Source organism: Aureobasidium melanogenum (genome assembly GCF_000721775.1).
Source record: "Aureobasidium melanogenum CBS 110374 unplaced genomic scaffold scaffold_3, whole genome shotgun sequence".
In the NCBI taxonomy this organism is placed as follows: domain Eukaryota; kingdom Fungi; phylum Ascomycota; class Dothideomycetes; order Dothideales; family Saccotheciaceae; genus Aureobasidium; species Aureobasidium melanogenum.
The window spans coordinates 156,455-180,929 of NW_024470055.1; the positions used below are offsets into that span (position 1 = coordinate 156,455).

Sequence of the window (24,475 nt, forward strand, 5' to 3'; positions counted from 1 at the left end):
GAACAACACAAACACGTCACCAATTGGACATCACTTCACCTTGTCTGATCTCGAGTATTGCCAAAACAGATAGAGAACATGTCAAAGCCACCATTTACACAAGCGACTGCCCAAGAGAAAGTAAAGAAGGCACAAGATTTGTGGAATGCTCAGTGAGATTTTCTGTTGTGGTTCGGTGTTCTACGGAATAAGGTGCTGATCAAATCCCGTAGAAACCCTGAAGACGTTGCAAAGGTAGAATGTGCAAGCTATCTTTCAAGTCTCACAGACCCCGATCCCTGACTTGTTGTTTTCAATTGCTTGACAATCATCAATTCTCTTGAAATCCTGTCTCCATGACGTCGTACTGACCACAGCTCTTAGGCTTATACTCCCGACTGTATATGGCGCAACAGAGACCACTTCTTCAGCGGAACTGAAGCCATTGTCGACTTTCTAACTCGCAAATGGGCGACAGAAAAAGAATATCGCCTTCGCAAGGAGCTGTTTGCATTCGGTGACAACAAGATCGCTGTGCAATTCTGGTATGAGTTCAAGCACGCCGAGACCGGAAAGTGGATGAGGTGTTATGGTCTCGAAGACTGGACCTTTGCCGAGGACGGCAAGATGCGCAAGAGACAAATGAGTGGTAACAACATCGAGATCAGCGAGACTGAGCGTTGGTTCAAGGATGGAGTTGATGTGAACTCGGTGAATATTTCCGAGGCTCACTGGTAAGGGAACATGCCGAAGAGCATGGAGCAATTTGCAGCCTCGTCTCAGCACCTAAAACTGTAGTCTCGTACGATGTCTTGACAGACAGATGGCGTGATGTTATGAGGGATCTTGGCAAATCTGATGAGGCGATGTCGCTCTGTTGGTCATGTTTTCATGCTGGCGCAGTGCTATGAATGGCAACGGCAATAAATTTGGCATCTGGGAAGTTGTCAGTGTGAGGTTGGCAGCAATAATGTAAGAGTATGTATGTACCTGGGAAGATGACATATTCCTTGTTCTTGGAACGCAGCCTGAGCAACTTTACATCGTCGTCGGGCAAATTTGACAGGTCTTGCAACATGTCAACAGCAGCTTTGGCGAACTTCCAGACGACTTCGGCGACGTGCTCAGCGCTCGGCATAGCACCATCAGTGCGATCATCCGTCAAGCCATTCGAGGCAGGTAGTGTGCTCTCTGAGTTCGAGGACTCGTCGCGGGAGACCAGACCATTAGAACGGACGATGGCGCCAGTCTCGCGAGAGAGTATCAGAGTTGCTTGCACGCCTGCCTTTTGCGACAAGCGACTAAGATGGGCGAAGCTATCGTCGGCTGAAGTCTGCTGCATGGTTCTAATGTGGTGTTGTGGTTGATATGCTGGTCGTATGCTTCAAGCGCGTGTCGAAAAGTTTGACGCCGAGATGGTCGAGGTCGTGCCGAGAGTTTTGTCGCAGTCCCTGCAGCAGTAAGACGTCGATTGTATGAAATTCTGGTTGATGTTTTGAACTGACAACATTGCAAGAGCTCACATGCAAATGGGCGGGGCGGCGTTAAGAAACGCCGACCTCCGATGCGACAGTGACGATGTTGTTCTTGGTTGCATTCGCCTCTGCTTCGTTGCTTGGACAAAGCAAAGCAGTTACACTTTACAACATCTTTGGTCCGCCATCCTCTTGCCTCCGTGTGCGCAGATTCACCATGGCTACCATTCCCGTCATCGTCAAACATCAGGGCACCAAGTACGAAGTCGATCTCGACCCCGAAGCCACTGGAGAGACCTTCAAGTACCAGCTCTACTCACTCACCAACGTTGAGCCCGAACGCCAAAAGATTCTCATCAAGGGAGGCCAGCTCAAGGATGAAACCGCCCTTTCTTCGCTCAAGGCCAAGCCTGGTCAGCAGTTCATGATGATGGGCACTCCCTCTGGAGACGCCGCATCTCAGGTCGACCGCCCCACCGAGAAGATTCGCTTCCTTGAGGACATGACTGAGGCTGAGGCTGCTCAAGTCTCTGGTGCTACTCCCGCCGGTCTTCAGAACCTTGGAAACACCTGCTACCTCAACTCCGCCCTCCAGACCTTGAAGAGTATTCCCGAGCTCGGAGACGCTCTCACCACCTACAAGGACAGGTACGCGCATACAGACAAATTTACCTCTCGTCAAACATCTAGCTGACACTACTCACAGCGGTGCTGGTCCTTCTTCCAGCCTCGGCAACCTCAGCGAGTTTGGTCTGGGTGGCCTCGGCTCCTCTACCGACCTTACTGGTTCACTTCGCGACCTGTACAAGCAGATGGGCGAGACTCAACAAGGCTTCCCTCCTCTCGTCTTCCTCAACGCTCTCCGCCAGAGCTACCCTCAGTTCAATCAAAAGTCAAAGGATGGCCATGGTTACGCACAACAGGATGCTGAAGAGGCCTGGTCCTCGATCATCCAGATGCTTCGTCAAAAGCTCCAGCAGGATGGGTCCTCATCGTCGTCTTCGGGTAACGTCCGTGGCAACAACTGGGTTGACAAGTTCATGGCCGGCACAACCGAATCAGTTATGACCTGTGACGAGTCTGATGCCTCCGAAGAGCCTGTCAAGGGTAGCGACGTCTTCTTCAAGCTCAACTGCAACATTCGCGGCGACACCAATCACCTGCGTGAGGGCGTTATGATCGCGCTTGACGAGAAGATTGAGAAGCGCTCTGAGTCACTTGGCCGTGAGGCTACCTACACCAAGACTTCTCGCATATCCCGCCTCCCCAAGTACATGCCCGTACACTTCGTTCGCTTCTTTTGGCGCAGAGACACTCAGAAGAAGGCAAAGATCATGCGCAAGGTTACCTTTCCTATGGAGCTCGACGCTGTGGAGTTCTGCACCGAAGAGCTGAAGAAGCAGCTCATCCCTATTCGTGACCGCATTCGCGAGGTTCGCAAGGAACAGGAGGACGTCGAACGCGCCAAGAAGAGACAGAAGAGAATGCAGAAGGAACTCAATGACCTTGCCGGTAACTCCTCTGCCTCCGAGCCTTTGGAGAAGCGCAAGGAGAAGGAGCGCGAGACCAAGGCTACTGGTCCTGATTCTGAGGCAGAGCTCGCCAAGCAGAAGGCTGTCGGCATGAGCACATCCGGTGGTGATACAGAGATGGGCGGCACCGAGACCTACAAGACCGACGCCGAGATCGAGAGAGAGCGTGCTGAGAAGATTCTTGCCATGAGAAAGGATCTTCTCGCACACGTCTCTCCCGAACTTGCTGCCGACGAGACCGCTAATCAGACCGGTCTCTTTGAGCTTCGTGGCGTCATCACTCACCAAGGTTCCAGTGCCGACAGTGGTCACTACACTTCATACATCAAGAAGACTGGCCGCAAGAACCCCGACGGCACTATCGGTGAGGAGGACGGCAAGTGGTGGTGGTTCAACGACGACAAGGTCAGCGAAGTTGATGCCGAAAAGGTTGAGACACTGTCCGGTGGTGGCGAGAGCCACTCTGCTCTGATCCTCCTGTACAAGGCCGTCGAGCTGCCCACAAAGCAGTCAATTGAGGAGCAGGAGAAGGCTTTGGCATGAACGTCTTCGTCCAATTCCGAATTTTCATTTCCTTTGGCATGACCTTGATAAAAGCAATGGGTAACACGACACGACACAATCATAGATGAGAGGGGTTTGAACAACTTTCTTGTTGATTACATGGGAGGTTGCTGCAACGTTTTCTTCATAGCGAAAAAAAAAAGGGGGTCTACAGGCTATAGCGATTTTGAGCCTTTTTCCGTTTCGCAAAGAGGTTCTAGACAGATATGTAACGTGGAATGACATGCATGATGAACTTCCAAGATTTTCACTCCGTTCCCTCTCGCTCTCCTGAAGCCCTCTACAGGCTCTGCTGTTTGACCCTTTCTGGCAGTGGCTTCTCTTGATTCTCCCTAGAGCCCACCAGACATGCAGATATGGCTATCTCGAAACAAGAATACGCGCGATGACTGATGCCCGTCGCATGAGATGGCTGTTTTGCTCCCGATTGTCGGTAGACAAGATACTCCAGCCATCGAGATGTGGTAGGTCGCGCCCCTTGCATTGCCCCCCTGAATGATGAGTGGAAGACAAAAACGAGCTGAATTTGCTGACGGGTGTCCTTTGGCAGTCTTTTCGCTGTCGGAGTCGTGGTTGATAGAGATCAATCCCTGATGATGATATGTTCGTCCAGAACCTGGGTAGATGCGATTACCGCATGATACAATAGAGTCCCTAGGGTAGCGTTCCATTGCTGTTGGCCCTGCCTTCCACAGGCAGGGAGAAGAATATTGTCCAGAGCCATGACCTTGTTTCATATTCTCCATTTCCAGTAATAGCAATCGCTTCTCCATTCATCCATCTCTCCTTCATCTCCCCTGCCTCTCATCCTTAGCCTCATTCTTGACAGCCTCCTCACCCAACACCTTACTAGCAGCCATAAACATACCACCCGCATACCCACCCAAGCCTCTCATTCCTTCGGCTTGCACAGCAGTCATTCTGAGCAAGTTCTCGAGATCAGACATGTGTGCTGTAAGTTGCGCGAGTTGGGAGTTCAAGTGCGATAGTTGGCGTTGCTTGGATGCTTGAGTGGGGATGGTGGAGAGTCGTGAGGTTTGGTTGGAGGACGTGGAGGTGTGGTTGGTGCGGGAGGTGGGTGCGAGGGATTGGCGGGATGAGTAGTTGGACATTGCTGATTTGTGATGGTGTGTTTTTGCAGCGATGTTGATTTATAGATTGCGACGCACTTCTGGTCAGAGGATGATGGTGGTTGCGACAGATGATATCAACACAAGTCCGAGGTGTAAACACTGGCAATTGCGGAGGGCGGGACAAGCCGCAAATGAATCTCTGCAACCATTGGCTCATTCCATCACCACACTTCTACCTTCTCTCCAAGCTCAGATACCAGTAGAAGGGCAAAGTCATGTCAGCACCTCAATTCGCGACTTTTCGTCGCTTTGTCCTTACGGGCAGTATAGCCGCCGTCACAGCAACTGGAGCTTGGTATGGTGCCGGCTTGAAGATGAAGCAAGACATAAAACAGGTACGTCTCTGCTACCTACCTTCTCCCTGCACTTTCCCTGCACTGTAACTCGTCATACTGACTCTGCTTTCAGGAAAGACAAAAAGCAGCTGAAGCAACACCACTCCAACAAATCACCGAACTGGAAACCTACCGGGCCAACCTCATGCAAAAGAAAATCATGCTCGACAAGAAGATTGAAGAGTTGGAGACAAAGAAGAGAAAGGAAGAGAGAAGGAGGTTAAAAGAGTTGAAGAGGTTAGAGAAGGAAAGGGCTGAGAAGGGAGAGTAAGAGACCAAGAGACATGACCAACTTGGAGAGACCGCCCGCTATCTCAGGAGAAAATATTCGCCATACGGCGGTGGTGGAGAGTGCCCATGGTGATTGGCGCCTCACAAAGAAGGTCACAGATGGACTAAACGACCGACCTTCGTTCACAGCGCCACCATACAGCGGAGCATCCGGAGAACTCTGCGTCAGGTCATCGACGGAGTGATACCGCGAACCGGGCGAGAACTCAGAGCAGCTCCACAGCACCCTCCACCAAAAACAATGACCAAAAGATTAGGTCAGATCCACGAAGGGCAAAAAACCAAGCAGCTGTATAGCTTGGGAAAACCCCATCTGTTGCAAGGAAATGTTGAATCGTCTTGCAAGAGCAAATTTCTTTGTGGATCATAGCTCACAGAGTATTCTACCTTTGGAGCGCCGGAGGATCGAACGGGCGACCTTCCGGGGTTTTCAGCCAGTACCGTAAAGAAACTTGCGGGTGTTTTATCGCAGATGCAGGCAGTCTAGCCAATTGGGCCACTGGACCGTATTGCTGGCAGGACTGAACTTGGATTGAATATATGGTCAAGGCCAGCAAGAGGAAGTGAAGATTGGGAGATGGACAGCCACGCTCAACGACCAAAAAGTCGAGTAGGCCAAAAACAAGATTTCAGGGAACATCAAAAGGAGACTGGTCGAAGAGGTCAATGTAGTGTTTTGGTTCATTCTGCTCCTTGATGGCGTCCTCGAGCATGATCCTTCCTCTCTCAATCTCGAACACTTCAATCATCTCTTCTCACCAAGGCATCTCTTTACAAACTATTTCTTTGAAACATCTTCTACACTATTATCTCTCCATGTTCTTCGCTCTCAGCATCGTTTAGCACGCTCAATTTACAACCTATTCTCTGACTGTCACCTCACATCACAACACTCTCCAACACCTCAATCCATCATCATTTCATCTATCTTCACGCGTGTACGATTCCTGTCCTTCTTCTATCTTCCACTCGCATGTTTCCACACGCATCTTGATCATGTTCTATAGCCACGAGGGTAAGCAACGCGTCTGTGCCTTCTATTCTCTCGTCTGATTTGACTGCGCATAGTTCTTACCTCGCGCAAGCACGGCGTGGCAACAGTCTGGTAAGAACCTCTCAGAGCACTATCAAGTCCCGCACTTTTAACTATCTCTTCAGGCTTGTTGCAACGTTGGGATCAAAATCCACCCTCAAGAAGGTCGATCGCAAGGAGATTTGCGCAGTTAACATTCCCAAAGCATGTCAGACAATCGTGTCACCCGAAGCACCCATGGCACTCAGACTCCAAAGCAATTTGCTGTAAGTCGTCTCACAATGCAAGTCTCTGAGTGTCACTGACAGGTACTCTCCAGATATGGAGTCACACGTGTCTACGGCGAGCAATGCAACTTCGTCCTCAAAGATGCACAACTGGAACAAAACAAGATCCGCACTCTGTTGCGTTCACTGCATGCCGCTCCGACCGAACTCGATGGCAAGCACAAAGCCAAGTAAGCAATCCCTCTTCAACGTTCAAAAGAACTCGAGACTGATACGAGACTTCCATAGACCTGGTCAACTTGTCCTCGCTGACGACCCAAACTTCATCCCCGAACTAGCATGGGACATTGACTTCGACCCCTCTTATGATATCCTGGGTTTCACCAGTGGTGAAGGCTCGTCTCCAAGATCAAGTCTTCTATCTCCACGTACGGCCGCCTCCAGCGGTCTGGGCTCCGAACATATGGACCCCAACCTGGGCCTCGTCATCAATCACTCATCGTCGGTGGGAGGAGATGGCTTTGGTCTGGGCCTCGGCGGTGCAGGTTTCGGTGGCTCTGGTCACAACAGAGGCTACAGTCGCTCACTACTCGGTGCCAATGAAGAAGGACTCCTCCCTGAGCTAGACCTAGGCTTGGGTCTCGACTTCGACGTTGACGGCAACATCATCGACGATAATGCAGCGCCTGCAGGCGGAAGAGCAGCCTCAATACACACGCCTGCGCCTGTCACTCGCGATGGTGCCCTGCCAGATTCGAACGCTGACCAAAATGTGGTCATGTACGACGATGATTCCCTTCCGATGTACCAAGACGATGTTGACATGCAAGACGTCCGACCTTTTACTCCACGCACTGCCGCTCAACAAGTGGATACTGATGACCCAACCGCCGTACGGGGAGAAGAAGAAGAAGCACAAAGCCAGACTTCATCCACCACCGCATCTGCTCCTGCTGCCCGTGTTCGCGTTCCGAAACCACTACCCCAAGATCAAGAACTCGAACTCCATAACGCTGATCTCCAAGCTTGGGACCGTGAGTATCTCGACAATCAATGGATGGCGACACAGCACAAGTTGCAGAACAAGAGCCTTGTCCTGGCTCGCAAGAATGCAAACTTTTGGGTTTTGCAGAACGGTATCGGTGGTTTGGGTACCGCGTTTCAAGGAGCAGAGGACTACATGCCAGAGCCGTTGAGAATGTTCAGTGGCCACGCACTCCTCCAGGCACTAACAGGTATCCAACTTACCATAGCAGGAACAAAGCATCCACGAGACGTCGATAAGAACGATGACGATCAAGAAAGAAGAGTCCGTTCCCGCAGCGACGACAATGAAGTCGGCAGAGCAGCAGAATCAAATGACGCTGTCGTTTTCGACACTGGCTTCATCGATGATACTATACACGACACCATCGAGCAAGGCCGTGAAGCGCCAACTCCGCTTGCAGATCGTCACTCATCTGCTCATGCACTGCCCTGGAACCATGCAGCTCCTCCCTCACGCGGATCCTCTCACACAGGTTTCGTGCCTCCCTTCCCACTATACGGCCCTGGCGCCGCTGGATCCAGTTCCTCCATTGCTAGCGGCGGTGGCTTCAACATCGTTTCCTCACATCGTGGACGTCTGACTGTATCTGCTTCTCCTCTTGTCGGCAGAGGAGCGCTTCCCACCACCAATGTCGAAGACATGAACTTTATGCAAAGCGACGACAACGCGCACTTCAACGACGACTTTGCCGTTTCCGACAACGCAGCAGAAAATCCCACTCGTCCTTCTCAGGCCACAGACTTTGATCTCTTCGGACCTGCCGCTGCTGTATCCACTCAAGTCGCCGGTACATCTCAGTTCCTCTCCACCGCTTTATCCACCGAGTCTCTGAACTTTCTCGCTTTTGTCAAGGCTGGTATTGCTGAGGCGCAAGAGAGACAAGAGACTACTATCGAGGCCATTGCTTCTGTGCTTGACGTAGAAGCTTCAGAGGCCAAAGATGAGTTTGTCGAGTTTGAGGATCTATTGAAGCCGGAGAGCAACTCGAAAGTTGTTGCTGCGCAGGGCTTTCTGCATGTGCTGACATTAGTGACGAGGAGACTGTTGAGTGCTGAGCAAGAGGAGGCGTTTGGGCAGATCGAGTTGAGAGTGCTGTGACTTCTCGACAGGGGTTGAGTCAAAGAGTACGGAGAGATATATGTCATGAGATGAGATGAGGAGGATCTATTGCTGAACATGATGGGAGGGAGAAAGGTTTACAGCTGAGGATTGCTATACTTGCTGGGATTTTAGTGTTGTTGTTGACTGATTGCTGCCATTGCTGTTTGTGTTTCCTGAAAGATTTGCTCTATAAAGATGAAGATGATCGAAGTCTATCGTACTACTAATCGTGTGAGAAAAATTCTCAAGGGGCAGTCACTATCAACACAATGTGCATGAAATGCCGCGTTGTCTCAAGTAACTGTGCGAGTATTCACCGTGTTGCTTAGATATGTGGTGTTGAGCCGGAATCTGCCAATTGTACACTATATGTACGAGGCTTCAACCAGGCTTCAAAAAATATCAAACCTTCAAATGAGCATTACTCTGCCAAATCGACCTCGATAAAGACGAAAAGTAGCGCGTTGAATGCGCAATGAGCAAAAGAACGATGTCGCGGGCGGGAATCGAACCCACCGCTCACGCTTGGAAGGCGAGAATGTTACCACTACACCACCGCGACCTTTCCGATATCATGCTTGAAAATTTTACATACTTCTCCAACACAACCACAGGAAAACAATCGTGATGGACACTTTCGCTGAAGAATGAAACAACCACTGGAAGAAGCACCGTAAGACTGTAGAGTCGAGCTCATTGCCTCGAGCAGATTCGGCAGGTGTGGAGGGGCTGAGCCTTGCATAATTTCGAGCGCTTTCCGATTCTATTGTTTCACAGCGTCGATCTCAAATCTCTTCCTCTTCAACTCTCTCTAATCCTTTCCACCACTCATCAACATCATCCTGTTTTTCATCGAAACATAACAGCGTCTAATGACTGTATATCGTAAGCAGGTTTCGACAATCAGTCTCTTACACTGCAGCACACGCATTGCCTTGAAGGTCAAGGCCACCGCCGACAAGGCCGCCGAGGGTGAGCAAGAGGCTGCTGTAAAGATCGAAGAAGAATAGGCACTCCGAACATAGCAGATCGCAGATTGTACACTATAAGAAGACACAATTGTTCTTGAAAGCGGAGGTGTATCTCCGAAGAGCCTATGAGTTATCGCTTTTTATTGTATACTCTCCAGTCCGCTGGTAGTGTTGTACATTTTTATAGCTTGTGTTTAAGCACATAGGGAGGTAAGACCATATCAAGAGCCAAAGGCATGTTCCTCCTCACCCAGTATCCTGCCTTCAACTCTTCCACCATACGCACCACCATCTAGGATCCATGCCTCATTGTCATCGTTGTCATCTTGCACCCTCCTCCAAGTACTCTTTCTATTTTCGCTTCCTTCCTGGCCCTTAGCTTTTCCTTTGTCGGCTCTAGCCGTAGGTCTGATAAGCGCACCCAGCAGAGGATTATTGCTGAAAGCTCCAGAGCCAGCATTATCATCGTGTCGCACAGGGGTTGTGTCTTCCTCTTCAACCTCTTCCTCTGCATCGCTAGCAGGTCTTTCAACCTCAGCCATGCGTTTGACGATTTTTCCACCTACAACATCGATACTAGCCACCATACGGCGTTTCTCGTATTCGGGTCTTGCGTTCCATTCCATCTCACGCATGATCTTTTGTTGGCGTTTAAGCTCTGCAGCACGTTCGGTTGGAGATGCCCACATATTCGTTCCAGAAGAAGGAACATCGAAGTCTGCAGCTTCGTCATGGATGCGCGTACGTCTAGCATTATTGGCTTGGAAGGCGAGAAGTTTGTCTCTGTGCTCTTTGGCTTTGCTGACTGCAGCATCGCCCTCATCTTCAGAAGGAGGTGCAGAGGAAAGTGGCGATGCGGTAGTAGAAGCAGCAGCTGAGGAAGAGAGGAAATCGCGACCGGTAAAGGCGCGAGGTTTCTGGCTGACCTCGGCGCGTTTGTGAGATGCGTTGTTGACGGCTTGACGTTCTTTGCCACGCTCATCTTTCAGTACGCGAACCATGCTTGCAATCTCCGAAGATGAAAGAAGTGGTGTTTCGCAAAATGTGCATGGGCCCAGACCTTCCTTGACACAAATGATCTTTCCACAGTTGAGACAGTTTGGTGCAATGGTCAACAATGGATGGCGTGTAGCCATGCAATTACATCTTCGCTTTGCAAGATCCTCAGCTGATTGCGAGTTCGAAGCTAGGGTGGGGTTGGTCTGCAATTCGAGAGATCGAATGGCAGAATCTAAATCCGACAGGGTCTTTCCAGCTCCGTGCATATTGGTACCTCCAGTGATATTGACCTTTGTCTTAGTCGGTGCTGGCGATGCAGTGCGAGGAGTAGATGATTGTGATGGTGGAGGAAGCACATCAGAAATAAGAGGTCCTGATGCTGATGGAGGAGCCTTGGGTCCACGCGATACACCTCCAGCAGTGCGAACAGGAAGTTGCCTGGCATCAGGTGCCTCCTGCAAAGCCAGAGTATTGGATAGTGATGGTTGCGGTTTCTTTTTCGAAGATCCAGCCATGTAGTCGCCTTCATCCTGCTTCCTGTATGCGCCAGAACTATCCCCAAAATCCTGGACCTGTCGTGCTGGTAGACTGTGAATGTTTGCCTTTTTCTTTGGTTGTTTCGGTTGCCTCTTGGGTACACCTCCATCTTGCGCCGCAGCAGCCGCGGGCGCTGGACGAGCCTCTGACGGTGGAGTTTGGCGACGTGAATTGAAAGAAGCAATGAACTCCAAAGCTTGTGGTGAATCGCCCAACAGACCTCCAAGTTGTTCTGCTGCTACATCTCTAGGTAGTGTGTCGTGGTATGTGATGATTTGTTTGAGCGAATCTTCATCCAAAGGCAACAGACGTGAGATTTGAGGCACTGCCCATTTCACCAATGCTTCAGTCATGATTTCCGATCCGAATCTTGATGTTTTTGTCTCTTGGTTGAGTGTACAGACAAATCATGAGGTGTCGAGAGGGAAGTTGAGCGCGGTGACTGTTCTTGGCGTCGTCATCACTGTCACCGCATGTGAAGAATATCTCGAAGTCGCATTGCTCAGAACAATCTCGATCCATTTGTTTGACAAGTCTTCCAGTCATGAAGTTTACGGCACGAATATTACTGATCTTGTGAGAAATGTGATTTGTTGCAAAACAACCAAATTCAAAAAGCACTTTTTGACTCTTCTATGGAGCCAAAGCTATCGATTATTCAAGATACTGACCAAGCAGTGCCGCCCAATGGTGACAGAAGACCAACCACCCCAATGCATGAGTTAAACGCTATCAGAACATTCCTGCCAGCAGAGAAATCAATGCCTTTTTGAGTCTAGCAACCGTTCCAGCAAAGTAGCATCGGCCATAAAAGTATGCTTTTGCCCGAGAGAAAATTAATAGCATGGTAGAGAAAAAAAAAAAGAACAATTGGGAAAAGGAAAGAACAACAGAAAACGTTTATCATTCTGAGCAAAAGCGGCCCGGTAACTTTTGCTTCTAACATTCACCGGATTAGTTGGTCAAAAACTCGACTCATCGGAGGAGTTATAATGTTCGACAGTGGCGGGACGAAAGCCCTTTCTCTGAAGAACAGTGACAGAGTATGCGCAGCCAGAAGGATGCAATTTGTGGCATTCCTACATGCGCGGGTTGTTGAGCTTGCTAAGCATGTTGCTATCAGCTTGGCTTCTACTACCGTCCGAATTGGCCTGGTTCTGAGCCTGCTGCGATGCGTTTTGAGGAGCACCAGGTGCTTGCTGGGGCTGTTGGGAGTGGGCGGCAGTAGAAGGAGGTGGTGGAGGTGCCTGGGCGTGGTTTTGCTGAGACTGAGCTTGAGGCTGACCACTGGGACCAACCAGTTCATTGATACGCACACCTCTGGCAGTGCTGGTCGGGCTCGAACGTTCCGAGTTCGAAGGAATGGGCTTCGATTCTGGGTGAGAAGTCACAGCCGGGTTGTAGGCAGCCGGAGCGACAGAGGCGGCGTGAGCGTGTGGTGAGTGGGAAGCACGAGGCTGCTCATACGCGTAGTTGTTTTGCTGAGGAGATGGTTTGCGTGCGGGTGCATGCGCAAAGTACGGCTGAGCATGAGGTTGAGCGGATTGGAACGAAGTGTTGGAAGAAGCAGGAGAGCCAGCTGCGGGTGTCAAGACAGTAGGATCAGGGTAAGTGTACTGAGGCTGAGCATGGGGTGGAGGAGGTCCTTGTTGGGGAAGTTGAGCGGCCTGAGCAGGGTTTGGTGGTGGGAGAGTTGGCGTGTGTGGCTCTTCGTTAGGGCGCTTGCGACCAGCTTCCTGGGCAGGGTTGGGTGTTCCAGTGGGTTGAGGAGGTGCTACGTGAGCAGGAGGGGGTCCTTGAGGGACATGACTTGGAGGCATCGCGTAGACTGGTGGACCTTGAGGGTAGCCCTGAGGAGGAGGGTAGGCATGTTGCGGCGGAGGATAAGGATCGCGAGCCGCGTGTTGCTGAGGAGGCAGCGGCTGGCCATAAGCTCCGTAGAGTTGCTGTGGAGGTGCACCCTGCTGTCTCCAGACGGTATGCGCAGGGACAAAGGCCTGCGATTGCGCCGAGACAGGCGTAAAGACACACTCCTGCGAGAATCGCTGGCAGTTTGTGCAACGACCATCTTCGGACTGATCAAACCCAGAGCATCGAATCTGGTTCAGGTTAGGTGAGTACTAACGAGTTATGTTTCAAGAGGACATACCTTTCTACGCCGGCAGTAGCGACATGCGATAGCTGTTCTTTGGCGGGGAGCAGGTTGAGGAGGGTAGGGTAGAGGCTGCTGGTAGTGACCTGGTGGAGCGTGCCCATACATCGGAGGTGGTGGCAGCGAACGGTAGTGGTCTGGATGAGAAGGCTGAAGAGTGGTCATGTTTGGAGGTCCTCCTTGGGGCAATGCCTGACTGATGGGAGGAATCTGGATAGGAGAAAGGTCAGTGTCACGCGAGAGTGTTTGCGTTGTGCGACTCGACATACCTGAGTGGGATGACGCTGTTGAGGATACTGGGCGTTGGGGTGGGTTGGAGGTGGTTGTGCCCACTGCTGCTGATGTTGTGGAGGGGCAGAGGTGGAAGGTGGAGGCGGGGGAGGTTGCTGGTGTTGCAAAGGTTGTTGCAGCTGCTGAGGGTGTTGATTGGGATGTTGAGGGTGAGGAGGTTGTGGTTGTTGCTGCGGCGGCTGACCATTGGTATTTGGCGTCCAAGCAGCCTGGGGACCGGGATTTGGGTACATATCAAAATAAATATAGGCGGGGAGCCAGCGACTAATGCGCTTTGCTGAGATTTGTCGAACAGCAGTAGCCGAGTATGCACGTCGGCTGGCGTGGGATGTGGGATGTGGCAGCTACGTCGTAGTTGCACAAGGAAGGCGCGGGCCGCAGGCGAGCTGCAGGATCAACGGCACTCAAGGCAAGACAGCGGCGTCGGGTGACAGCTGCAGCAGAATCTGCGACGGTCTCTTCAAAGAGCAGCAGTTGTGAGTCTTGCGCGCAGCAACGGAGAGATGTTGCGGGTGCGGGTGTGCAGCCTGTCTTGTACACAGAAAATGGACCAAATGACCTCAAGCGCGCTTCTAGGGGCGGCAGAAGGAGCGGTAGAAAGAAACGATGTGAATCCGACACACAGGCACGGAAATGTCCAAGGAACAGATGGTGGGGTTCCTGCCGCTATTTCAGGTGCAAATGGCGACCGGCTGTCGAAGCGGTCGTATTTGGTTGGTTGAGGGCGTTACTGGTCTCAGACGGGATTGTGGATAGGCCCGGGGCGCTCTCTGGTTAGCGAGAAACGCGGACGGGTAGTGTGTCCGTGAGTTTGTGGATGCTTTTTGAGAATCCAATATTTTGTCAGATGTCCGAGCGCCTGTTGCGACACTCCTCCAACACCACTGGCTCGTGGCCACCCTGCGCACCCACGACCCAGTCTGGAAGTTATCGATGTGAGCTTGAACAAGCTCCTCGTGTGGCCACTCTGTGTCTGCTGCTTCGCTAAACACCTCAATCTCACAAACATCAGGGCATGCGCGGCTCTAGCGCAAACAAATTTGTACGCAATAAACAATCCTGTCGATCAGCCAGCTTGCGCGGGTCAAGGCAGCCACGCCGTGTCGGAGCACAGCTTTAGCTTCACGGACGCTGCCACTCAGTGCGCAGAGAGCCGTGCCGTGATCGAAACGTTGTTTTGGTGGTAGACTCCACTTGAGCGTGCAGGCGGTCGGTCAGAAGACAAATACTACTACCGGCAGGGCAGGGCAAAGCGAGATTTGGACGTGCCACGGAAGAGAGGCCTTGATCGATCCTGCTAAGCTGCTCCTTAGCTCAAAGTAGACTCGAACTGTGGTCGCCGTCCTGTGTAGGAGCGCTAAATCAGCAACTTGCTCTGCCTGGTCCGAGTGCTTCTGCAGGCTTGACCCTCGGCTTGCCACGCGACAGCACGAACTCTCTGACCAAGCAGGATCTCGAGGAATGCAATGATCTGCGTTTAGGGTGAAAGCCACCGTTCGCCGTTTGTGACGGTGCGAGCCTCGCCAAAATCTGCTCCGTCAGCGGCTCCGGCGTGTGCGCGCGTCTGTTTGACGCGCTTAGGGGCGATCTTTCCTGCTGACCGCTCTGGCGAGTCACTCTTGTTGCGGCCGCCGCTTGTCACTCCGCCTGTCGTTTCGCTTGACCGGTGACTTTCGCAATTTGCTCAATAAAGATTGATGACTGTATCAGACCACCACTCCATGCTCTACCCTCCCTTCGAGTCAGTTTGCGCCTTGTCAAATGGTGATTACGGAAAGACAAGGTCGTCCATGTCTGAGACGGACACGTGCGTACGGGACACTTACCTTAGTCCAAACCGTCCTCCCGCTGGCTCATGCGGCGCCCCGAGAGTTACTCGCCGCTAGGATGATGTTCAAGATCCCACCGTTTCAACGACTGCAATCAAGGGAGTGAGACTGAGGGTGCGCTTGCTTGGTTTAGTCGACACTCAGACGTGGTGCTTGCCTCGTCTGGGCTGTTCTCGTCCTTTTTGGGTAGAACTCTACCAATGGAGCCACAGAAAAGGAGTCTTCTGGGCGCTGTCTTGCTTCAGAGAAGCAGCACGTCATGAACTTTTGCGAAGGAAAGGGACTTGGTCGAGTGCTCATGGAGGAGACTATTCCAACGCTCTCTATTTCTATCAAAACATCTCCAATTACATCAGCGGTACGCAACGAGAAATTCTGATCTATCAACCATCCAAGACGAAGCGGTATGCAAAGGGGTCCGTACAAGGTTTCAGTCTCAGAGAAGGCCCGGGACGAAGCGCAAATGCATGGCATTCGAATCACATCACGCTATCTTCCCTCGTTCATCTCCTTGCGTCCTGGCCATCGCTGAAATGCCATGCAGCGTACAGCATGTGGAGTGGCGGGCCGGGCAGATGCATCTTCGCGATAAAGACGGAGCCTGCATGATCAGGAAAGTTAGTTAAACACACCCTATTTTGCTTCCGACGCAGCTCCATTTCATGCAGTCTTACGATAGTCGGATGCGACACCGCTATATTGAGATTCGGTAAGGACTTGGGCACAACTCTAAGCGTCCTACTCTTTCGCAACATGGCTCCTAATAGAGAATGCCGACCAGCATGTCAGATTACAAGCCCTGAATTTCGCTTGTTTACGATGCAGTCATATGTGCGGATTGTATGCACCCCCTCGTCAGGCCTACCCCTCTTACCGACAGCGGTCCGTTCCGGAGTTGGACAAAGCCGGACTAAACGAGAAACATTGGACGATGTGTTTTGTCTCTACAAAATGAAACAACACAAGACAAGGCAGAGACAACGCGATCTCACAGAGACCTGTAATCTGTCGGTAACGTTGACCCGTCCGCGGCCTCCCGGATGGTCGATCGCAATCGTCTGTTTCGAGAAGCTCGCTGCAACCCGCGCCTGAGCCTTGCAAACGAACGATGAACATAAGGTACGGTACGCTGGGAGGCGGTGCGGATCGAACGAGGACCGTCCGTTCAACCTTGATCGTCCAAATTCGGTCAATGACAAAAAGATGGAGCGACACGAACAGATCATTCGTAAGTCGTAACACTGAACAGGCTTTTGCCGCGCAAGCTCGACACTGCGACAGCCACGTCCTGCAGCCCAGCATTCCCTGCCCGGACCTGGGAGCTGCTGCACTTTGTATCAATCGTGGTCGAACCTCATACAGGTTCTGCCGTCCTTCCCTGTCTCTACCCAACCATCTACCCTGCTAATCTTGAACCACACCCGAGCATGGGTAGCACAGACGTAAAGCAACCTGAAAAGATGGCCCAGCGCGCGCATGTACCGTGGGGGCTCTAGGCCTAAAAGCGCATGGTGCGTCGTCAGGTGATTGAAATCTCATGCGGGTTCCCTATGCACAATGCACGCTTTAAAGTATGTAAGAGACCAATCATAAGTTATGCGAAGCCTTGATGCGCTGGCACATTCTTCTTGAAAGTTCAACATCGACCTGTCACAGACGACAAGTGCTGCAGAATGCGAGTAGATGAAAGCAGAATATCACGCAGCGAATATTGAAAAATGATACATTTCGTGGCAGTCGGCGATTTGTTAATCGCTGCTGCCTGCTAAAGTGATCAGAGAATTTGCATGAATGCTGGAAGCTCTTGCCCGTTGCAACGGCACTGCTCTGAATTCGCTCTACACCTTGACAAACATGCACCAATTTCGCACCTTACTCCCTAGGTGTCGGAAGTCTCTGCTCCAGACTCCTCCTCCTGGTCACCCTCGGCTTCTTCTTCCTGGTCGTCTTCATCATCCTCATCCTCGCCATCTTCATCGTCCGGGTCCGGAAGAACGATACGGTTCAAACAAGCGACCTGGGATTGAACTACCATCAGCCATCGCATTTCTGAAGATCCATGGTTGGCTAGTAGGGATATTGGCATTGGGCGAAGAAGGTTTCCATGGGTTTGCTCCGTAGAGACTAAACCCCAAAACAGACCACGCACCGTACCGCGGGCCGGACGGTTGACATTTTGTGGATACTGACTCGCAACCATAAAAGGTCCGTTCAGCCCCTATCATCGTATAGTCAAGAGACGGTGCGATTCGAGTACCATGGTTCACGAACGCGACATTTTCCTCACAAAGATATTGAGGCAGGGCAAGGAAACAGAAAACAAACTCACAAACGGGTGCAACGCCGAGAACAGGTCCGCAATTCGGCGCAGGACTTGCGCGTCGAGGATCTCAGCGTCAGTCAACTTGGTACCGACTGTGAAGCGTCTGAGGCGTAGAAGATCAATGTCCGGATGACCACTGTCGTAGCCCTAGCACATGAAGAAGGGTCAGTTTCCAATCTCTGTTTCGCATGTGTATGACACTTTGTGTGACCAGCCCGTCATGAACCATCCTCATTAATTTTGGCGCTCATGCCATGAGGCACATGGGATCGAGGTAGGTTTGACTAGCGGGTTCCAACCGACTAGTCTACCAAAGAACAACCACTTCACGAGTCTTGCTCGCCATCTCGGCATGTGTCGCTAGGCGTCTGCAAGAGATGAAAGGTAAGTGAAAAGATATTAACCGTGTTGGATGAGTAGGGTAAGCATCTGCAATACGTACCTGTTGTCCCTCGGGTCGAGCTAGGGGTTAATCATCATCTCCTTTGTTCATCTTGACGTTGTGTCTGAAGCAAGAGGCAACGCGGGACGCTCCAGCCCGAGCGGGAGTAATGTAGTAGCGAAGAACCCTTACCCGTCCGGCAGGAAGCATGGACCGGAGGTTCCTAAGCTATCACCTGCGAGGCTGTGACGATTTGCATTCTTCACAGTCCAGCAGGGATGACTGATCAACTTTGCTTCTTTTTTCCTCTGCAATCAAGTCTTCGGCTGACCAGGATTTTGATGCTCGTTGCCGTTTAGAGATGCACGATTCGCAGGAGCAACAGATTCGCTTCCTCCTAGACTCGTCCAGGGGGCTTGTCGTCAGGGTTGCCAGCCACGGAGCTCCCGAGAGGGCTGAGCGCAGGGTATCCTCCATGGATGACCTATTTGCTGACGCAAGCAAGACTGGAGCATTGGCGCGATAGTCTTTGCCTTCAACCACTGGTTGAGGACATGCACGATCTATGTAGGGAGTGGAACAAGGAGAGGTTGGCTGCTTACCTTTGGCTTAGTCTTCAGCGCAGTTTCTGCGTTCGTCTTGACGAAAGACTTCACAGCTGTCTTCTTCGAACTCCCCGAGAGGAACTCGGCTCGCATCTTGTCGTTCATCAAGACATCCTTCAGCCGCTGCGGATTCTCGTCGATGGTAGTGCGAAGAGCTGCTAGGGCCCTGGCATCTGGAGACCAGTAGCCTCCACCTACAGAGTCAAGAGTCAGTTTCAGTACAAAGAAGATTCTCTATCTACTGCAGAGAGCTTGTGGCCAGCAAAGGAGCTCAACACTCAATCTTTGACGCGCCTGCGATCGACCTCGCCTCGCCCAATCTCGAACCCTTCCGAACAAGGCAGCGAGGTTTTGTTCCTGATTCAACTCAGAACAGCAGCAAGAGGATGTGCAATGGATGAGTAGAACGAAACAGCGATGTTGACCACTGCTGCAGGCACCGCTTGACCGTCTTGTAATCATCATCCATTCGCACCGTCGTTCCAAAAACCCATACACCCTAAGTGTCGACCCAGTTATGTCCTCCCATGCGAAGAAAGAGATTGTCGATGCAAGCACAATGGCAGCCTCGAACTTATCTCACTGTCTCTACATTAAAGCAAGTACAAGAGCATGGGAACAACATCGTCCGTCTGGGAACAGGACCATTGGACACCTCAATCAATGTGTCTCGACGGAGATCCGCTCTCAGATACGGTCATGCATCACCTAGGTCGGACTTCCGTCGAGATGTGGTAGGACTCGTTGTCGCTGCTGCAACAAGGCATAGTCTTCTCTAGATCCGAGTTATACCCGCTGAGAGTGCAGAGGAGATTGTCACTTCTCAGAAAAGACCACATCAATGCCAGATCATTATGCGTTCAGACAGACAGACCTGTTACCAGGCCTCTTGCAGGAAAGGCTCTGGCGGGAGCGATTAACTCTAGCGCATGAAACATGTCGCCGGGCCATCGTGAAGGTCAAGCCGGGGCTAGCCGATCGAGTTACGATCTCATCGTACACGGCTTGAGCCCAGGTGATTGCTGTTGTGCTCGAGAACTTCACGATCAATGTTCCTCGGGAGCGCGGGCATCGGCTAAGAGCGGTATCGTGCCGGGAGCGGGAAGGACCCTCGAGTAGATTGAGCAAGCCACAGCCGCACCAGTCCGACAAGCGCCATATGGAGAAAAAGAAAATCAAGGATGCCAATAGAAATCATAGAACTCACCAACGAAGCTGTCGTTCGGACTAATTTGAACATAGTAGGCAGCATATGGTCCTTTGCGGCCCGTTCGGCTCCTAGACGTTTCGTGATATCTTGGTCAGTGTCGTGTTATTGATCCTCCTGCTCACGCGTGATGAACTAACCAGGCGGCGGAGAAATATGGCTATGTGAGGTCAATGCGTTAGTATTAGCGTCACAGTGGACGACATGGGCCACCTTGATGCTGCTGCCTGCAGGATTCCTTGCGGCCGAAAGTCTTCTGGTACTCACTTTGTAAGGCGTAGGATCTTTACTGAATCGTATATCTCTGTAGATACGAAAGACCTGCTCATCGAGATCTATGTCAGTGGTATATCGATGTCATATTGTGAGCATTACTGACCACATCCTTCAGTGGCAGTTCAGGGATAGTGTCGTCAATCTTGGTAAGTTCTTCCGTCAAAGACTCCACAAACGAGTTCCAGTCTTTCAGACTTGAGCGGTAATCGGCGTCATACACTGCAAAAGCGGTCACGAGTCAGTCAAGTGCTTTCAATCACGTCAAAAAGAGTGATCCCATCCATGCGTGATGGATGGGGGCGCGATTCAGGGAGCGGTGTGATTAGGCGCTCGAGCGGGTGGTCGGTTGTGGAGTAATGGCGAGAACCAACGAACGTCCTTTGGATGATCTGGCTGCAAGCTACTGCACAAATGTTCGAGCTGCAAAGCGAACCAACAACACTTGCAATCAGCCGATTCAAATTTCTTTCGGCCGAGAACAGGTAGTCTCGTGGTTGTGCTGCAATGTCAAGGATTGTGTTGAACATCGCAGTCGTTATGAGGAGATGAACAAGCGAGTATTGGCGGTTGCCCACAACGAGATGGCGATGTGGAGATATAACATCCTTCACTAAGAACCTTGACATTGACACGGAGTAGGGTGCGTGGTGGTCTGGATCGCGCAAAAACTTACTTTTGAGCCATTCTCGGTCATTGTTCGCTTTGAGGTCCTTGAGGAACAGCATAGTGTTAGGATGAATCGTAGTATCAGAGTAGGGAGTGTTTCCTGGCGTTCTAGGCTTTGGCTTCTTGATGATGATCTGGGTTCCAGGAGCAAGTCCAGTGCTGACACCTTGACGCCAAAGCTCTTTGCCCTTCTCGCCTGAGGTAGAAGCAGATTCGGCTGCCTTTGAAGATGCTGGTGCTCTTCGCTTCTTTGGGCGCTTTTCATCTTCGGACAACGCCTCTGAGATATCAGATTCATCTTCGGATTCTACCACAGCACTGGATGATCCATCTCCAGGGGCTTCCTCCACTTCAGAGTCGCTCTCAGTTTCTGATTCGAAATATTTGCTCTTGGTAGCAGCTTTTCGAGCACTTCGAACAGGTTCCTGCTTTCTCTTGCGATCCCCATTGTTTGGGACCGTCGCTTCGTTCTCGTCAAGCGCCTTTTTTGACTTGCGTGCCATATTGCGTGTCGTTTGTTTAGATTCCCAGGAGTGGTTCCTTCCAAGTGGGGATGAGGGTCCAGTGAATCCTGGTGCTTTGTAGATGTTGAGACACCAGTCCCGTAGCTAAAAAATCACCGAACCAGACTTTGATCAATTTAAGAAAGTGCGATGAAGGCCAGTGTACTTTGTCCGTGTGTCCCAACTTCGTATCCGCGCGACAACAAAAACTGTCAGCATCGCGTAAGCATCACATTCCAAATGACATCATGAGCTGTATTCCGAACATTGCATCGCATCTCATCACATCTTGCTGACTTTCCGTCCATTGATCGACTGCTTTTCAACACATCGAGCTTTGAATATAACCGGAACGGAGCCACGTCTCACTTGTGATCGCTGCTATGAGGAACCTCTTTGCGATGTCATCGCATTTTGCGACGCAGAAGACGGAACTCTTGCGACTTACAGCGCCCGACGCCCTGAATAACATCTCACCCATAGACGTCGGCATTCGAAAGCTAGTAGATGAGATCAATGAGATAGAAACCCTTGTAACGACAAATAGCTGTGCTGGCCGCATTGTTGTGTATCTGGAAGGCAGGAGTTCGACCTCTCCGCGCTCGAATCTGGAAGATCATGCGCGAATCTCTGGCGCCTCTATCGCTGCTGATGACAATAACGGACAGTCCCTTTTCGTTGCGCACGACCCATTGCCCCTCTCAGGGAAGAGTCTTGTGGCTCCCATGTTGGGGCTCGCCGATCATACCAACCTCGGCGTTCCCCCGTCTATCGAAGGCGTCAGATGGGTGAGATGCAAGTTTGAACCCATGGTAGGTAACATCTTCGTGTCTTGTTAACCCAACCTCTTCTCCAACTTTGCTTTATCTCAGTCTGCTCTTGAGTTCTGCTTCAAATGGAACGTCAGCCCGAGGTTAATTGACAAGGCAGTGCTTACGCATACTGTGCGCATCACTTGAGAGCGCGCAGAAACTAGACACGGCAGCATTGCAGTCTGGGTTCAGAGAAAGTGGTATATCAAGCATATCAACCGACAATCTTCGAGCATCGACTGCTATGGTTGCAATCCGAAACACCGACCTTGCTTTCGACAGTGTTATCGGCTATGAGGCCGATGATGGTAAGCTGATACCCATGGTCACAGAGGCATACATGCGTGTCTTGGTTGAACTCTGCAATGAGAAGTTCAAAGTCAACAAACAAAAGACAGAAGCATTCCGGGAAGCACTGTTTACAAGCTTCAAACCACATTGATCATTCTTGGTATATCACTTTTCCAGAGGCGTTTCGATCGTTCGATAGTCAATGGTCCATAGCCAAGATGTCTACTATCTACACATTGTCGTCGCTCACCTGTGCCTGGACGTCCATCGATGACTCTCCATAAACCCCTTGCCTCTCCATTTTCTGAAGACACTCACGGTTTAGCTATTGAGTGCACACTACAATGTAAATCTGAAGTTTGACCCTGAACACATGTGTGAGAAGCTGTCTTCCACGCACACGAGCCATTCTTCAGAAGTATTGTGCATCTCTGTGGCCTAGAATGTCACATGCCGTTGTAGAAAGAGCTTCCCTGGTTGACCTGGGACTCATATGGCACCAGTAAGCCTACGCGTAATGAGAGTTTGTCTCTCAACATCCCCAAGTACTTCATTCGGGTCATCATACTATATACGAACATGAGGGGTTCACGTGTTGAGTCAATAACGTTGCAGGCATCCTACGCAGCTGTGGTAAGGGTTTCAAAATATCACGATGATAAAACAATATTGGGTTGTTCTACGGTGAATAAGCATGCAACATAACCTAAAGACATACGGGAATGATTCAAATCCCCAGGAAAACATAGTCATCAAGTAAGGTATCATGAGGCACCCTTCGTTGGTGTGAGATATCGTCGTCGGACCTCACAGGTATGGTTGAAGGTATGACCCTGACATAGAAGCAGACTGGGTCACCGTGTATCCTGCCAAAGATCGTCACAATCTTGAAATCGGTTCCCTTCCCATCCCGAGGTATGAGGATAAACACAGGCTATCGCAATGCATAGTCGCGATTTGAACATGAGCTTGTCCATGGAGATAACCTTCGGAGAGATTTTCTGTGGAGACCACAAATTGTTGCAAAATATCGTGCATATCTATGGCTGAACTCCAACAATTCTTAGCGCACGAGAGGCAGTGTCAAGCAGACTAGAAACCAATAAAGGCCACCAGCAGCGAACCAGATAGGAGCAATAGCGATACTCCGCCCAACGGATTAGCAGTTCCAGTATGGTCGGCTTCGGCGTCAGACCCAGTGCAAGAAGCAGAATAGTTTCCATTCTTCGCCTGCGTCGTGTTGGAGGGGTTGCAAGTCAACTTCTCAAGACCACCTCCAACGCTGATGACTGGACCTATGTCACCGGTGATTTTGCCATCACGGAGATCCGGTGTACAAGCCTCCACAATCTCTCCATAAAGCCCATCTGCATCGCAGCTGGAGAGTGTTCCAGTGGTACAGATGGTATAAGGTGTGAATATGACATAGCCCGATGCGCCGTTTTCGAATTTCTCCGTCCCGTTGGACACTGGATAGGTTTTTGCTTCTACAAACTCAAGGTCAACGGCCGAGGAGATGGTTTTGTAGACCGAGTCGGCGTAGCTTGGGTCTGAGATGTTGAGGGTGCGCCCAGTAGTCACGTAGCCGCCGTAAGGAACCGAACATCCGTCTGTAGGAGGACAATTGGCGCCCTTGCTGATGACTCGGGAGCCGTCGGTCGCTGTGTAGGTAGAATCGTTGAATCTGTTGATGACCTCAAACTGGGAGCAGGATTTTGCTAGGGCATGTTGAGATGAAGCCAGCACTAAGGCCAAAATGAGTTGTGTAGCAAGCATTGCGTATCTTAACGTGGTTTGGAAAGATGTTGAGGTAGAGCAAGGAGGTTATGAAGAACGGAGAGCCAAGTCATTGCTTATATGCATACTATCTCATGGCCTCGTGCTCTACCTGCGGCCGTATGAGTTATGACGCT

General features: G+C 51.0%; 11 protein-coding genes across 11 annotated transcripts; 5 read left to right on the plus strand and 6 right to left on the minus strand.

Moving 5' to 3' along the window:
* Nucleotides 1-78: 78 nt before the first annotated feature.
* Nucleotides 79-717, plus strand: M437DRAFT_63161 (DUF1348-domain-containing protein; the record flags this gene model as incomplete). Its single annotated transcript, XM_041024206.1, has 3 exons — nucleotides 79-152; nucleotides 213-234; nucleotides 364-717. The coding sequence occupies 3 exons, from the start codon at nucleotides 79-81 to the stop codon at nucleotides 715-717; spliced, it is 450 nt and encodes a 149-aa protein (XP_040882629.1).
* A 151-nt stretch (nucleotides 718-868) lies between these two features.
* Nucleotides 869-1,321, minus strand: M437DRAFT_41378 (uncharacterized protein; the record flags this gene model as incomplete). Its single annotated transcript, XM_041020376.1, has 2 exons — nucleotides 869-915; nucleotides 970-1,321. The coding sequence occupies 2 exons, from the start codon at nucleotides 1,319-1,321 to the stop codon at nucleotides 869-871; spliced, it is 399 nt and encodes a 132-aa protein (XP_040882630.1).
* Nucleotides 1,322-1,671: 350 nt separating this feature from the next.
* Nucleotides 1,672-3,529, plus strand: M437DRAFT_40995 (ubiquitin carboxyl-terminal hydrolase; the record flags this gene model as incomplete). Its single annotated transcript, XM_041020289.1, has 2 exons — nucleotides 1,672-2,102; nucleotides 2,197-3,529. 2 exons carry the CDS (start codon nucleotides 1,672-1,674, stop codon nucleotides 3,527-3,529), a joined length of 1,764 nt encoding a protein of 587 aa, XP_040882631.1.
* Nucleotides 3,530-4,338: 809 nt separating this feature from the next.
* Nucleotides 4,339-4,662, minus strand: M437DRAFT_41278 (uncharacterized protein; the record flags this gene model as incomplete). Its single annotated transcript, XM_041020354.1, has 1 exon — nucleotides 4,339-4,662. One exon carries the CDS (start codon nucleotides 4,660-4,662, stop codon nucleotides 4,339-4,341), a length of 324 nt encoding a protein of 107 aa, XP_040882632.1.
* A 236-nt stretch (nucleotides 4,663-4,898) lies between these two features.
* Nucleotides 4,899-5,289, plus strand: M437DRAFT_81467 (uncharacterized protein; the record flags this gene model as incomplete). Its single annotated transcript, XM_041027562.1, has 2 exons — nucleotides 4,899-5,018; nucleotides 5,092-5,289. The coding sequence occupies 2 exons, from the start codon at nucleotides 4,899-4,901 to the stop codon at nucleotides 5,287-5,289; spliced, it is 318 nt and encodes a 105-aa protein (XP_040882633.1).
* Nucleotides 5,290-6,305: 1,016 nt separating this feature from the next.
* M437DRAFT_41793 (uncharacterized protein) lies at nucleotides 6,306-8,715 on the plus strand (the record flags this gene model as incomplete). Its single annotated transcript, XM_041020443.1, has 5 exons — nucleotides 6,306-6,324; nucleotides 6,378-6,414; nucleotides 6,468-6,608; nucleotides 6,662-6,799; nucleotides 6,858-8,715. 5 exons carry the CDS (start codon nucleotides 6,306-6,308, stop codon nucleotides 8,713-8,715), a joined length of 2,193 nt encoding a protein of 730 aa, XP_040882634.1.
* A 1,195-nt stretch (nucleotides 8,716-9,910) lies between these two features.
* Nucleotides 9,911-11,578, minus strand: M437DRAFT_41057 (zf-C2HC5-domain-containing protein; the record flags this gene model as incomplete). Its single annotated transcript, XM_041020307.1, has 1 exon — nucleotides 9,911-11,578. One exon carries the CDS (start codon nucleotides 11,576-11,578, stop codon nucleotides 9,911-9,913), a length of 1,668 nt encoding a protein of 555 aa, XP_040882635.1.
* Nucleotides 11,579-12,304: 726 nt separating this feature from the next.
* M437DRAFT_72508 (uncharacterized protein) lies at nucleotides 12,305-13,901 on the minus strand (the record flags this gene model as incomplete). Its single annotated transcript, XM_041025869.1, has 3 exons — nucleotides 12,305-13,324; nucleotides 13,375-13,587; nucleotides 13,647-13,901. The coding sequence occupies 3 exons, from the start codon at nucleotides 13,899-13,901 to the stop codon at nucleotides 12,305-12,307; spliced, it is 1,488 nt and encodes a 495-aa protein (XP_040882636.1).
* A 3,499-nt stretch (nucleotides 13,902-17,400) lies between these two features.
* M437DRAFT_13996 (uncharacterized protein) lies at nucleotides 17,401-21,141 on the minus strand (the record flags this gene model as incomplete). Its single annotated transcript, XM_041018741.1, has 8 exons — nucleotides 17,401-17,514; nucleotides 17,827-17,967; nucleotides 18,805-19,001; nucleotides 20,015-20,085; nucleotides 20,155-20,174; nucleotides 20,282-20,335; nucleotides 20,394-20,509; nucleotides 20,964-21,141. Coding segments are annotated over 8 exons (891 nt in total), but the record flags the coding sequence as incomplete, so codon positions are not given.
* A 719-nt stretch (nucleotides 21,142-21,860) lies between these two features.
* Nucleotides 21,861-22,713, plus strand: M437DRAFT_41233 (uncharacterized protein; the record flags this gene model as incomplete). Its single annotated transcript, XM_041020346.1, has 2 exons — nucleotides 21,861-22,271; nucleotides 22,390-22,713. The coding sequence occupies 2 exons, from the start codon at nucleotides 21,861-21,863 to the stop codon at nucleotides 22,711-22,713; spliced, it is 735 nt and encodes a 244-aa protein (XP_040882638.1).
* Nucleotides 22,714-23,654: 941 nt separating this feature from the next.
* M437DRAFT_41086 (uncharacterized protein) lies at nucleotides 23,655-24,338 on the minus strand (the record flags this gene model as incomplete). Its single annotated transcript, XM_041020316.1, has 1 exon — nucleotides 23,655-24,338. One exon carries the CDS (start codon nucleotides 24,336-24,338, stop codon nucleotides 23,655-23,657), a length of 684 nt encoding a protein of 227 aa, XP_040882639.1.
* Nucleotides 24,339-24,475: the final 137 nt, after the last annotated feature.